This window comes from Wyeomyia smithii, chromosome 2 (assembly GCF_029784165.1).
Source record: "Wyeomyia smithii strain HCP4-BCI-WySm-NY-G18 chromosome 2, ASM2978416v1, whole genome shotgun sequence".
NCBI lineage: Eukaryota > Metazoa > Arthropoda > Insecta > Diptera > Culicidae > Wyeomyia > Wyeomyia smithii.
Window position 1 is genome coordinate 73,263,046 of NC_073695.1, and position 14,233 is coordinate 73,277,278.

The 14,233-nt window shown below is 36.7% G+C and overlaps 1 protein-coding gene across 1 annotated transcript in view; it reads left to right on the plus strand.

The window, feature by feature from the left end:
- The window catches only part of LOC129719681 (uncharacterized), a 113,209-nt gene that overhangs the window by 66,604 nt on the left and 32,372 nt on the right, over nucleotides 1-14,233 (plus strand). Inside the window, exon 2 of the mRNA XM_055671072.1 lies at nucleotides 4,525-4,580. Coding sequence (XP_055527047.1) covers nucleotides 4,525-4,580 — 56 coding nt within the window. The remainder of the gene's footprint in view (nucleotides 1-4,524; nucleotides 4,581-14,233) is intronic.

The following is a 14,233-nucleotide window of genomic DNA, read 5'->3' on the forward strand; positions in this document are numbered from 1 at the left end:
CTTATTAACCCTTTCCGATTTTGATTGACGAATTGATGTTGCTAATTTTGTTTTTCTGCTGCCCGTACTGGAAACCGTCGATAATCGGGTTTGCAACTTCCAGTGCTCTCCACGTGTAGCACATCGTAACTAAATGATACTGATTATAGTTTCCGGCAGTTTGCAATCGCTTTTTACCTTTGTTATACTGTACAAAGGTTATAAAATCGGTCGAAAAACGCAAAATAGATCCAAGGCCCGGAGGGCCGAACCGTATATACCATTCGACTCAGCTCGACCAACTGAGTAATGTCTGTTTGTGTGTATGTGTGTGTGTGTATGTATGTTTTCTGTATGTATGTGCCGCAAAATACTAACGCACCTTTCTTATAAAACGCAATATCCGATTTTGATGAGTTTATACGCAAACGAAAGCTACTGTGATCCCCCAGAATGCTACCGAGTGGATTTTTGATTAATAGCTTAGATTTTAGGATATTGATTGAAGAGTATTTTCTGGGGAGGACTAAGTTTGAAATGCCAACCGACTCAGCTCGGTGAGTTGAGCAATGCCTGTATGCGTGTGTGTGTGCCGGTATGTGTGTATGTATTTTGTTTGTATGTATGTAATGATACATCATGACACACATTATTTACAAAACGCGTTATCCGATTTTGATGTTCTTAGGCGCAAATGAAAGCTGCTGAGCTCTCCTAATATCCTACTAGCTTGAGTTTTTATTAGTTACTGAAGATTCAAGATAATGGACAAAAAATATTTTTGACATTGAACTGTTTAAATATTATATCGAAGAAAGAAATTTCTCTCTCTTTCTCTCTTACTGACTCTATCTCTCTCTCTTTCTCTTGCTCTTTTAATATCTATTCATTTTCATCAAAATAAGAATCAAAGACAGCTTTTTACCTTTGTTATACTAAACAAAGGTTATAAAATCGGTCGAAAAACGCAAAATAGATGCAAGGCACGGAGGGCCGAACCGTATATGCCATTCGACTCAGCTCGACGAACTGAGCATTGTCTGTTCGTGTGTATGTGTGTATGTGTGTGTATGTGTGTTGACTGTATGTATGTGCCGCAAAATACTAACGCACCTTTCTCATAGAACGTAATATCCGATTTTGATGATCTTATATGCAAATGAAAGCTACTGTGCTCCTAAAGAATGCTACCGAGTGGATTTTTGATTAATGGCTTAGATTTAGAGATATTGATCGAAGAGTATTTTTTTTTACATAAGATATTTAACTTTAAACACAAAACGAATCTGTTGGGGGCCAAGTGTTGTATACCAATCAACTCAGTTCAACTAAATGAGCATTGCATGTATATATGTGTTTGTGTGTCTGTACGTGTGTAGGTGTAAATTTGTTGTTTATCTGTTTGGTATATCAAAATCGAACAAAGAAAAACAAGAAAAAATCCCACCTTTCTTACAGAGCGCTTTATCCGATTTTGGTGTATACAAGTGTAAATGGAAGCTCCAAAGCTCTTCAAAAATCATACTGAGCGAGTTTTTTTATTAGTTGCTTGAATGTCATTTTGGATCCTTTCTCTCCATCATTTTTTTCTTTCTATCTCCCTTTCTCTCTTTTTCTCTTACTCTTTCTTTTTTCAACCGCTATTTATTTCTCTAAAGAAACTGAGAGTAAAAGACATCTGTGCTGTGTTTCATACCCTGTGTAGTGCGTTCTAAAGGGTGTAAATTAATGAACCTTTTGTTTTTAATAGCGCTTTACTAACAGCTTCCAATATATTCAGAGGGAACCGGAATGCTTAGTTAAATCCGCTTCTCACTAACCTGATACAATACGCTTTTGTGTATTATAAATATTGCTTTCTAATTTAAAAGTCAGTGCAATCAGAGTGTCCATGATATCCCGCTTCTCGTTGTCGCAGCAAGTTTTATAAAGTTCTGAAATTGTTTTGAATTTTACCATGCAGTCTAGGCCTTAAAAAATAGTAACGTTCTCGAATACACTTTGAGAAGTTAAAATCCTTCATCCTTGCTAAAAACCTTTATTTTCAAATAATGCATTTGAAATAGAATTGAACTGACAACTTTCAACAGCAGTTATATGAACTTCAATGAAATCTTTTAGCATTTGATCCTCACAGTTTTTATCAGGATTTTTGTTGATTTCTTGAAATAATCACACGTATGATTCAAGTAACTTTTATATGGTAACAAAGCATTTAGCGCGTTCCTGTATAATTCTGAACTATAATTTCTCGAGAGCAAGTTTGTAGAACTTCGATGCTAATTCATAATCTACAATCATTATGTTCTTTTCTAGATTTTGCGATTTTCGAAAACGAAGCAATTGTGGTATTTAAGCTTGGATTATAGGGAATTATATCAATAGTGTTGCAATGAGCTGACAAACATATATGCTGTTCTAGAATGAAATTTGCATCATTGTTGTCTTTATTGTTTCTGCACGTTCGATTATGTCAAAAATTCATTTTTCTATCCTAGACAGCTTAAAAAATGGTTTGGGGTCGAAAAAATATAACCCAGACTTCACATTCACAATATTTGTGAAAACCACGTCGAAGTTTGATTCAATGATTGCATTTGTTCCATCCACTGTAAAACTATCTTTAAAATTTAATTTTAATGATTTATGGTTTACTGGCATAATAAGTTTCTATGTAGTGTTAGTTAGTATAACAAAGGTTTCTGCACTGCCAGGTGGATTAATTCAGGTTTTTTCGCAAAAATTGACTTCCTTTGTCTTGTTCTGAGAAACCTACGATCTACGAAAGCAGTTCGCTATTTCATATTCTTGTCTATAATTTGTCTCTTCCGGACAAAATCATTTAATCACGCGCAAACGATATGTGACCCTGTTTGACTAGCATCTAACTAACTTTTGAAGGAAAATAACAGTAGCATGGAAGGCAGAATGGCGATACTTTTGGTGAAATCTAGTTTATCGAGAGTATTTTACACCAAACCGTACACAACAAGCGAATAGGAAATAAATATTTGGCAGCGTCACGTCATCGAACCAGTGAAAAAAAAGTTCGGCAAAAAAACACCAAAATCGTAGCAGCGAAGCGACGCTGCCAAACATCACCAGAAGCGCACAAGAAAGCCTCATCAGTACGCCAGAAAATCGATTTACGCTCGTTCGAATAATAGTGACTCGGGCAGCAGAAAAAACCAAGCTAGTAGAGCAATTACAAATGAAGAGCAGGAAACCAATCCATTCAATATCCCGTACTTCAAGCACCCAATCGAAGACCTTAAGTCCACGCAGACCCCTAAATGACAGGAAACGTGCCACATCTTGTTGCATTGCGCTGAAACTGTAACGCAGAAAGTCGTTTCCTTGGGTATAGCCGTAAAATTGGTTATTTAGGCGTCGCATCGATCATGTTCCACCAGCCCTGTACAACTTGCAGCGTACATCTTTTTTGCCGAGCAACTAAAACTGATTGTCGGCCTAAAAGGTTGTCTTTTGGTTTCACGCGAAGAGTTGAAATCAAACGACTATGTGCAGCAATATCGAATCTGGATACAAAAAGCTTTGCTCCCCATTCTGTTATGCAACCAATTTCCTGCGGGATCGTATAACAAATGGGGTGAAAACTGAAAATGATTGAGCGTTTTTTTCTCTTTTCATAAGCCTGTAGCGTATGGTAAACGATGCATCTTGCGATACCAAAATGAAACGGTTCAAAGCGAGTGTTCACTTTCATCTGGCATTGAACTCCAGATGCAGCAGGTTGCGAGGAATGTTTTTGTTTCTTTCTTTTAACAGTGGGAAATTTTCTTCGAGAAAAAAAAACATTATTGCGTCGAACATACATTTAAAGTTATGTAGAGAAATAGAGAGATTTTAGGTTGAAGTTCATTGATTTCAAACTTAAAAGTGGGTCAAAGAAGCAGTAAACTGTTGGGATAGACCATGTTCTCTGTGCATTTATTAATAAACTGGCGTTTGTCAATAATCTGATGAACTGGTTAAACCCACATTGGATATTTAACGACTAGAAGCAATTGAGAAACTGATTCAGCTCATGAATTAAATATTATTTGGAGACATCTACTTTACAAATCGATTCTAGCACCGAGTGTCGGTGCCGCAGCTCAAATCACAGTCAATTGAAGAATTCGAGAGGCCATTTGTATGCGATCGGCTGAAACAGTTTTCGACACTGACGCTTATAGTTTGGCAGGTTTCGCGCTTGTACCAAATTTCGACCGTTTGAGTTCTTTGTTCGTTCAGCCAAACTACAGCACAGCGCAATGGCCGCCACTGCCGCCGCCGGTTCTTATGTTGGTACCACATGCTGAATAATTCATCGCACTAAAACGGTTTCATTTACCATCTACCGGCGTTAGAAACAGGTGCTACCACATCATTGCCGATTCTGCTCGGGTGGAATTTCGCTCAGACGAAGCTAATGGGTATTATTTTTAACAATACGACTTTGCTGATTTCGAGCAGAAATTTGCGATAATTTGAAGTTACCCGCGATGCTGATTTACTTTTTTTTGTTCTTATCTCTTTCAGATATGTATTCTAGCGACGTTCGTAATTAGTATACAATGCCGTCCCCAGGCTGTGCAGTAAGTTTCGACAAGATCCGCACTTGAGAACACACATAAATAAATAGAAAACCGCACCTGCGGTTTGAGTGAGAATTTTTATGTTTATTGTTTCAACTCAGCGCATGACGACAACAGTATTCTTACCCATTTGAACTTGAGTCGATTAACCTAGCTTCCTGTAATATTTGTTGTCAACGTGTAATGTTGCCTACTTTCCGATAAGTTTTTCTCTGCTTCTTCTTTGGCTGCATCTTCTCTCTATCTCTTAGAAAATTATTTTCTCTTTACAAATTTACTGTTCATGTGTTTTTTAATTTGTTTATGTAATAAATATTGAGAACGGGAACCCATCAATGCCATTTGTTATTATTATGTTGTTCAGAGGTTTATTTTTGTTTTTATTACATCTGGTAGCTAACGTTCTGCATCGTAAGGTTCAAGGAGTTCTTCACTGTTTTACGATATACTTTGTTGGCCTAGAATTTTATAAATAAACCTAAATATATTGCATAAACTAGATGCATTAGAGCAACGATGCAATTAATAATCATCATTAATAACTACTAAACATTCGGATCGTTTGTATTCAAGCCGAATTGTCATCAAATTAGTTTCAGTGTCGACGTCCGATTGGATTCAACATGTTGCTTCAAACATTCTAACTCGCATGCGAGTTCGCCATACAAACTCTGCTGATTGTTTTCATCTCTGATTGTTCTGAAAAATCACAAAAGCAGACTGAATTATTGTTTTATTCTGTGATCAGAAATTATCCAATATAAAAAGTCCGACCATTACAAACGCATATCAGTTTAAAAATTGGTGAATCTGCTGATTGCCAACAAAATAGCAATCCAGCAGCTTAATGTTAGCGCTCTTGTTAACGCATTCAATCAAGTTCCCGGCTCTTCTATGCCTGCTTTATTTCCCGAGAATGGACCCGTTGGGGTTCGTGCATCCATTATTGTTTACAAAATTGGCGCATGATACAGTTCGAACCATCCGATTGTTGTAATATCCAATCGACCCCTCATAATAACCTAAAAGTCATGCGGTGTAATTACTTCGGAACACAAGTTCTATAAAGAGCAGGTGCCTTTCAAGGCGGCACTTTGATTCGCTTCCGAAGCCGAAAAAAAAAGTGTAAGAAACACCAGATCAATTTGCTTTCAAGCATAGAAAGCGCATGATTAATCGATTTGCTTTCATTTTGGCTATTTGAAAAGTTTGAAAACAGTCTCCATTCGACAGCGCGAGTGTTTGTGTGTGTGCGTAGGCAGCCCGTTATGCATTCGTTGCGATTTGACCGGATTGCGGGGCTTTGGATGCTGCGAAAAAACCCATCACTTACTGACGATCGGAAAAGTTTGTTATCGAGCGGAGTGTCATAATTTACCCTAGTGCCTGAACCGACCGAATTTATTCAATGAACTATTTTGTATCTTGCGTATTAACTCTTCTTTTTGCCGGAATTATCGCACACAATACGTTGGTTTGTTGGTTGGCCAGAGTGCGTTCTTCATGTGAATCATTTGTCTGCCTCAAGTTTATGCTTCCAATCGCATCATAGAAAGCACCGTTTTTTCTCACACAATGTAAGCTTCCCAAGCTTGTTTTTTCAAAAGAAAAAAAAAACACATTTGAAGTAATATTTCAACATTAGATTTTACTATGATGAGTAAGAACAGTCAATTTATTATTTAAAAGTAAGCTGTTGGTTGAATAAGTCGGTGAGCCGCGAGCCTAGAAAATCAGATTGTGGGAATTTAGACGATTCCACAAGGTAATCATAATTGTACTGAACACGGAAGCCATTACCAAGGAGAAAATAAAAGAAACAGTGGAACAAATGTACGAACCAATTAGGCGCCAGCATAGCATTCACTTCAGTTCTGTTTCTTGTTCTGTACATTTTTTGGATCACGAGATTGCGGTGATTAAGTAACATAGTTAATTTTCTCTTCTGTTGTTGTATCTGCCTCAGTACCCTGATATTATTCTAATTGAGGTAAATTTTTTTTGACACTTCCTTGTTGCGCACAGGAGGTGTGAATCTCCCATTTTGTGATGTCTGGTTTAATAACTTAATTTCGTTTTGGCATTTTTCGTTGTTGTGATTGCTCGTGTCAATGTATATTAACCATTTCCAGAGCCAAGCACAAACAAAGAAATCATAAGGGAATCCCATTAAGATTATTATAGGAACAGAAAACCGCCTTGTGATTAAACGGCAGTATAATTAGTCATTCGTCATTTTACACTTCGATTAAGAGCAATCTGTTCGGAGTTGCTTTTCTATATTTTTACGTTTAGAGTAGAGTTTTAGGGTCTCTTCTTAGAGATTTTTTTTAATTCATCATTACATTCCAAGGATACGGCTTCTTCAGTCTTAACGGTGGATTAAAACGCTACTATTGTTTATGTCCGACGTTTCGCCCTTTGGACTTGGCCTTCCTCAGGGGATATAAAGTTGTACCGTTTTTCGTTCAAATCTAAGTATTCTAATGACTTCAACAGATTTGGATTGATTTCTACCCTCAAAAAACTCTTAATAATTAACTTCCTACATGCATCTATTTTTAGGTTCTCTCGAATTTAGGCTTAAAAAGTTAGAAAATTAACACTGCTTTTTAAAATTAAAAAACAGAGCTGAGTTTTCCTTGAAATTCATTTTTCGTTAAAATTTGACTATTTAATTTTTTAAGGTATGATTTAAAAATTAAAAAAAATCTTTTGAACAATGCTAATAATTTTATTTTTAAAAAAGTTTTTTCCAAGGTTAAAATCTCATATAGTTTGACCAGATCTTATGTTGAAAATAATATGACATATTTCAAATATTTTGTTGAAAAATTTGAAATATTCAACAAATTAAGCGAAAGTTTAAGACTGAAAAGAGATACAGAAGTTTTACCCCAACAACCTTGACTTGACAATGACATCCGCGAAAATCTGAACACGTTTAGTTTAGAACACTGTTACCATTAAAATATTACAGCCGCGCGTGAAATATTACCCAAAGCCAGAGCTAAAGGTTTGATTTTGACATAAGCAATTAGTAACATGGTGACGAATGAAAAACAAACTTCCGTGAACGAATTTTTAACAACCGTAAAGACTATCCTTTCCTTTCGGTACACCAATTTGTAACATTAGCTAAATCCACTTCCCATATTTAGACATTATTTGTGCTTTCTGAAAGGTTTAACTATCGAAAAGACATTAATAAATGACGAAACTGTTGGTCGTGTAGATTGTAATATTAACAAAAAATGTGGTGCTGAAAAGAAATCCAAATTGATTAGTTGACCAAGTTTTCATTTGTCGTTATGGACGATAAAACATACATTCTAAAGGGTGTTACGGTCAAAAATTGGTCAAACAAAAATGTGTGTAAATCGGACTTTTATTTTATTAAAAAATCGAATCATGTTTTTTTTGTCAAGTTTAATTTGTACAGAATAAAGGTAAAATACTTAAACTTTCCTTGACTCCTTCCATCAAAAGTTTTGTACAGCCTCCATGGTCACTTTTTTTACTGCAAAAGGTCAGTTAGCCTTGAACTGCAGATTGTTGACAACTATCTTTCTTGTCTTCTCGAGGCTCCGCTTGACGATAGCCCAGTATTTTTTTATAGGGCGGAGTGTGTTGGGAGGTTTCATGTCCTTCGGCACCACCAGGACGTTGTTCGCGGCATACCATTGCATGGCCATTTTTCCGTATTGGCAAGATGCCAAATCCGGCCAAAACAGAATGGAATAGCTGCGTTGCTTGAGCCCTTAGCGATGAAATGGTGCTCTTCAAACCACAGAAACAGATGGCATCTTTCCCTTTGGCGTCATACACAAATTACGTAACGCTGAACATCTAGATTTCAGACCCCCCTCCCCACTATGTAACGATAGGGAACGTCCGATATAACTCCACCCCTAAAATTACGTAACGCTGAACATCCTGACCCCCATCCGAAATTCGCAATTTCAAGCAAATATCACAGTTACGTAACTGTCTCTACTACCCCCCTACCCCCTACGTAACAATATGTAACAAAGACGCAACCCCCTTCCCCCTCCCTTCATGCGTTACGTAATTTGTGTACGAAGCCTTTCCAGTTACCTCTAAGAAGCCATTGAAAATCTGTCTTGACTTAGGTTTCATCATCCAGAATCATGCAATCAAACTTCTTCAGCATATTCACGATCATTGCTTGGCTGACTTGTTTTGCTTATCGTCACGATTTGGAGTCATCACGTTTTTGTAAGTCGACAGTCCGGCTCGTTTTTTTTACTCGACTCATAGTTGTAGACAACACCCCCAGCTTGCGTTCGACATCTCGGAAGAAAAGGTTGGGATTTCGCTTGAATCAATTTTAATACGTTGGTGACGGTTGATTTGGCCACATTCAATAATTTTGTCAGCTTGGTGGGCGAGTAGCTCGGATCTTCGCGATACGCGAGCAACATTTTGATTCGATGCTTCTCTTGCTTCAACGCCATTTTCACAACTGAAGAGCAAATGTTAAAATTAACACAAAAAAATAAATAAAAACAACTTATACCCGTTGCAAAAATGTCCAATTCTTGTTGAGTAATTTATGGTTTTTATGGTAATCATATTCATGAGATAAACTTTCAATCACCATCAGTAGCAGCATTCAAAAATTGACCTATTGGGACGGGGAGACTCTGTCAATTTCTTTTTGATATTGATACAGAGAATATCAGGGAATGGTTGGTGTCTATCCATGTCGTCTGTGCTAGGAATGCTCGCGTGTGATTGGTTCATTGTTCGCGTGAATTTGTCCTTGACACTTTTTATCGATTTTTACCGCTTTGCAATGAGAAAATAATGATAATAATAATGAGCATAATACAAAATTGTTCAACATTTTATCTATCCAACAACATATTAGTTATTGCTATCCATCATGTGGTTATGCTGTTATTATCGTTTCTGATAACAATGTGCTCCTGAAAACATTCGAAATGGCAGTTGGGGTCAGTTTACGGCTTATGCATATCACCGGGATAATCCGTTAATACTCATATAAGTTTGTACTTGGCCATCGTTACGCATTTTCCAGAATTGGAAGTCAACTTCTTTAGTTTTTCAAAATGACCGTAAATCGACCCCACATGCCGCTTAATATTTTTTCATAGGTGAAGGTTTTGCTAGAAACAAAAAAAAACTTACATCAAAATAAATAAAAAAGTAATTTAAAAAACTAAAAAAAAATTAAAAAAAAAAACAATTAAGAAAAAAATAGAAAAAATGAAAAATAACACAAAAAATTAGAACAACAAAAAAATCCAAAAATATTAAAACATAATTAAAAAATATATTTACAAAAATTGGATTGATTCAACTGTAAACAATTGCACTAATCAAAATTTGAAAAAAATACTACGAGATATATTCATTTTGTGAAAAATGTGTTCTCTGACTTCAAAGGGGTTATTCAAATGAAATCTTCTCATGTAATCGAAGAATATGTATAATGGACTGCGACCTGTATTTCAATTCCATTTTTTTCAAAAATCAGTCGTGATTCAAAAACAAAAATACTTATGGCACCAAATGATAGCTCTTCCTTATAAGAACACTTGTGCAACGAATTGCTCAGCTGATACCGACCCTAGAAAAATGCAAAATTTTCTTTGAATAATGCCCTAAATATAAATATTGTATTCCACACTGCTTACGAAATATTATTTGATAATGCTAGATCGATTTAAACATCCCTGATACACTTTAAGTCTAAATTCACGGTAATTTTAATAATTATCTTTCAAAAACAAGGAACCAAAACAAACGTTATAGGAACGTTTAAGTATCTACGACTTTGTCTCTAAATTCATTCCGATCGAATTTGCAATTCAATTTTTGTTCAATAGTTTAGTAGATCGTAGTAAATTGATACGTTGGGGTCGGAAAATAAATACTCTCAATTTCGTAAAGTTTTTAAATAGCGGAATAAAAACATTTTTGCTATAATTTGTCACTTCCCAATAGTCTGCCAGACCCAACAGTTTTTTTTGAACACCATCAGCTTAACATTTTTTTGTAAATCCTTCCACAACCAGTTATGTGATGTAGGAGTACAACTCATAACTTATAGTTAAACAGAGTATAATTTACACCACGGTTCTCATTGTAAGCTATGTTTTATAGTTACAAAAAAAAACTTGACAGAATGGAATTTGGTATTGATATGATAGAAAATGTTAACAACAGAAAAAACTACCTGGTTCGCCCAACATGGTTTTCCTATCATTTTCTTGGACCTTTTGTACTAAACCATCCAACAAACCGACACCGTTCTTTGCTTTCACCACAGCACATGCTAAGAGGTTATATAATTCGCGGTTACCATCCGTAATAATAAAATAATAGCACAACTAATTGACACAATCGGCTACCAGATGTATAATTTCTATAACGTTCAGTAAGCGGATATGGCATTGGTGGGTTCTACAGGATTTACAGGTGCTACTTCTTCGGATGCGAACACACGGTGCACGTTTTCTAGCAGATTGCTGGCTTTGTTTCAGCGCTGGAAATGGAAACCATCGCAAGTGTAATTGCGCGAAGAAGCGATCCAAACTATGACAGAGAAATTACCGTCTCGGGTGAGCGTCTTTATCGGGAAGGCAAATCGGCCGCCCAGAATCGCGGCATTTCTCATCCGAGGCTTCTTTTTGTTCGTTTTCCCACCTCTCGCTCGACCACGCTGACCAAAGTGACGAGGCGGAATTTTACTCACGCGCATTTTCCGCGGTGTACTGTTTTTCATTTTTCTCTATAGCTGTTCCGACATTTGTTCGAAAGAACATCCCAAACAATCGATGACTCTGCATTCGTGACGGGGATGATTATAATGATGTTCGTGCGTTCGATCTCGCCGTGCGCTTTGCTTACCAATTGCCGGGATGACTGGAAATCGCGTGCGCTGTGGAAATAATTCGTTTATGCTTCGCTTTATTGCTACATACTTGAGATCTTTAGAGCTGCCAAACGGGAAAAATTATGCGCGAAGAAAAGCTGAACCGTTCTTCTTTATAGTGAAGCATGATGATTATTGCATTCTAACCAGTTCCTATAGTTTGATGAAGAGAATCGGTACAGTAGTCGAATTCAAGCCGTAATACGTTGAAATGGCTGTTTTTGTTTGCCTCTGTGTGTGTATTTATGTTCTCGTGTTGTGCTTTAATAACAATGAATGCCATGGTTCTAGTATGTACAGGTATGTTCCACGAAGTAATGTTATTAATTTTAAAACCTCTTTTTATGTTGTGTTCGTCCCTCTCCTATCCTCTATCCTGTGTACATATCAGCCATTCGCCTTGGTAGAATTATAGTTTTTTTTTCTCTATCTATCTATCTTTTACTCACATAACTGTCAAGTTTAATACCAATGATGAGCTGCTTGCTATGGTGCTTTATTAATTCACTTACCAAATGTTGTGTGTGTTTGATCTAATAGTAGATTTGGAAAGCTGCCAAGAAAACCCACACGGGTTCGGAACTGTGCTTATCGCTGTGGGCCGTTTGTGCTACTCGTTTCCGGAAGAACTCGAAGAGGATCACGAAAGGCAGAAGCTCATCGTTTGTTTGAACTTTATCTTTTTCCTAGGATTCCCACAGCTGAAACGCGGTACAGTGTAATGATTAGGTATTCCAAAAAATGTGTCATATGTGTCGTGTTTTTTTTGCGAAATTATTCTCGCCAGTGATTCATCATTTATCGCATATCTCTTACCACAAGAATGCAGTTGGTAAACGTAGCTGTGAAATTTGCGTACCACAGCTGCGTATTTTTTACCTCCTGGACTGGAACGAAATGTTGTTCATTGAGCCTTATAACAACTCCATTTACCTGCCCACTCGGTTTACGATCCGCTGCGAACCGGTTAGGTGCAAGTTTAATAACCGAGTTTACCCTAACGGTCCCATTAGGGCCTCCATTAGGTTGTACCTTCACACTTCTAATATTGCCTGAATTCTGTAATTATTGCAAAAGATGGGAAAAAATCATTTACGCCGGCCATAAATTTTACTGTCGCATGTTTTTTTCTCTCAAAGAAAATAATTAAAACGAAACTAGTTGGTTTTCAGTGGCAATAGCATTCCATGCTGAAGTAGAACGTTCTTTTTGTCGAGTGCGTTTTGCGCTGCTGCAAAATTAAATATGAAAGACATTAATCAGAAACAGAATTTCCCACGACAGAATTCACGCCAACGTGACCAGATGTAGACCAGGTCTACACACCCACAAAGTTTTATTAAATTCTTAGAGGGTGCTGCCAGCCCGTCAGTCGAGTTAGATTTATAGTGCAGAATGTGATCAGGTGATCATTAGAAGTTTCACAAAGCGATTGAATGATACTATCAAGTTGCTGTTGATGAACAGTTATTTTTTCATAGTTGTTGGTGAATTGTTCTTTAACTACCTTTCTTCACATTTTTTTTAATTAGTGCAGTTAATTAACCATATAATGTTTTCATCATCATTAGAAACGATGATTTATATTTCTCGTCAATGTCACGTTTTTCCCAATAAAAAGTATAAAACGGGTTTAAAATTGTTTCTTCGTTGATGAGAAAAACAAAAATGTGCTTATGAAACTATACTCGTTTCCTGTACTGTTATTAAAATAAATTGATGGAACGTCCTCGTTTAATATATGTATGTGATTCTGACACCATCAGTGCTGCATTTTTCAAGGTAAATTAGCCACTAATGATGTAATTCCTGTAGATGTGTGAAATGCGCCTAGAAATTTGTTCGTTATGTGTGAAGAAAAGGGCAAGAGTAAGGAAAAATAAGTTGCTGTAATTCAATTACTATGAAACCCTGGCTTGAAATGTCATCAACTCAAATAAGGAGCGGTTAACGAGAAAGTAAGCATAAAAACCTAAATTAATCCACCTAGCGGTCAGACCCAGCCTTTCTCATTCAAACTTTTATTTGTAAAAATAGATTTACATGAACGCTTCAATCTAATAAATGTATATTCACTCTTAAAAAATATTGATGTTGTAATCTATACATATAAACATGCAATCCGGTCTGTCTGTCTGTCTGATCCATATAGGCTCGAAAATTAACGAACCGATCGGCGTGAAAATTTGTATGTAGGGGTTTTTGGCGCCGATAAAGGTTCCCATGATAGTTTGAGACCTCTCCCTTTTCTGGAAGGGAGGGGTCCCATACAAATGAAACATACATTTCTGCACAACTCAAGAACAAACCAAGCAAATGAAACCGAATTTGGCATGTCGATGTTTTAAGGGGTGAAAAATATGTCCATAATGTTTTGACACCCCTCCTTCTTTTGGAAGGGAGGGATGCCATACAAATGAAACACAAATGTCTGCACATCTCGAGAGCTAACCAACTAAATGGAACCAAATTTGGCAGGTGAATGTTTTAGTGGTAAAAAAATATATTCCATAATCCAGGCAACATTTTGGATTGTAAGATGTCAACTTCCGGTTTCTGGAAATCAGCCTGAAATGGACGATTCCCATTGAATATGAGTATTTCCAGAACCAGAAAGATGCACAGGAGCTAAAAATAGATCACAGACACAATCTTGAATTTTAAGATGGTGACTTCCGGTGTCTGGCCAACAGCCGGAAATTACCAAATACCATTCAATATGAATGTT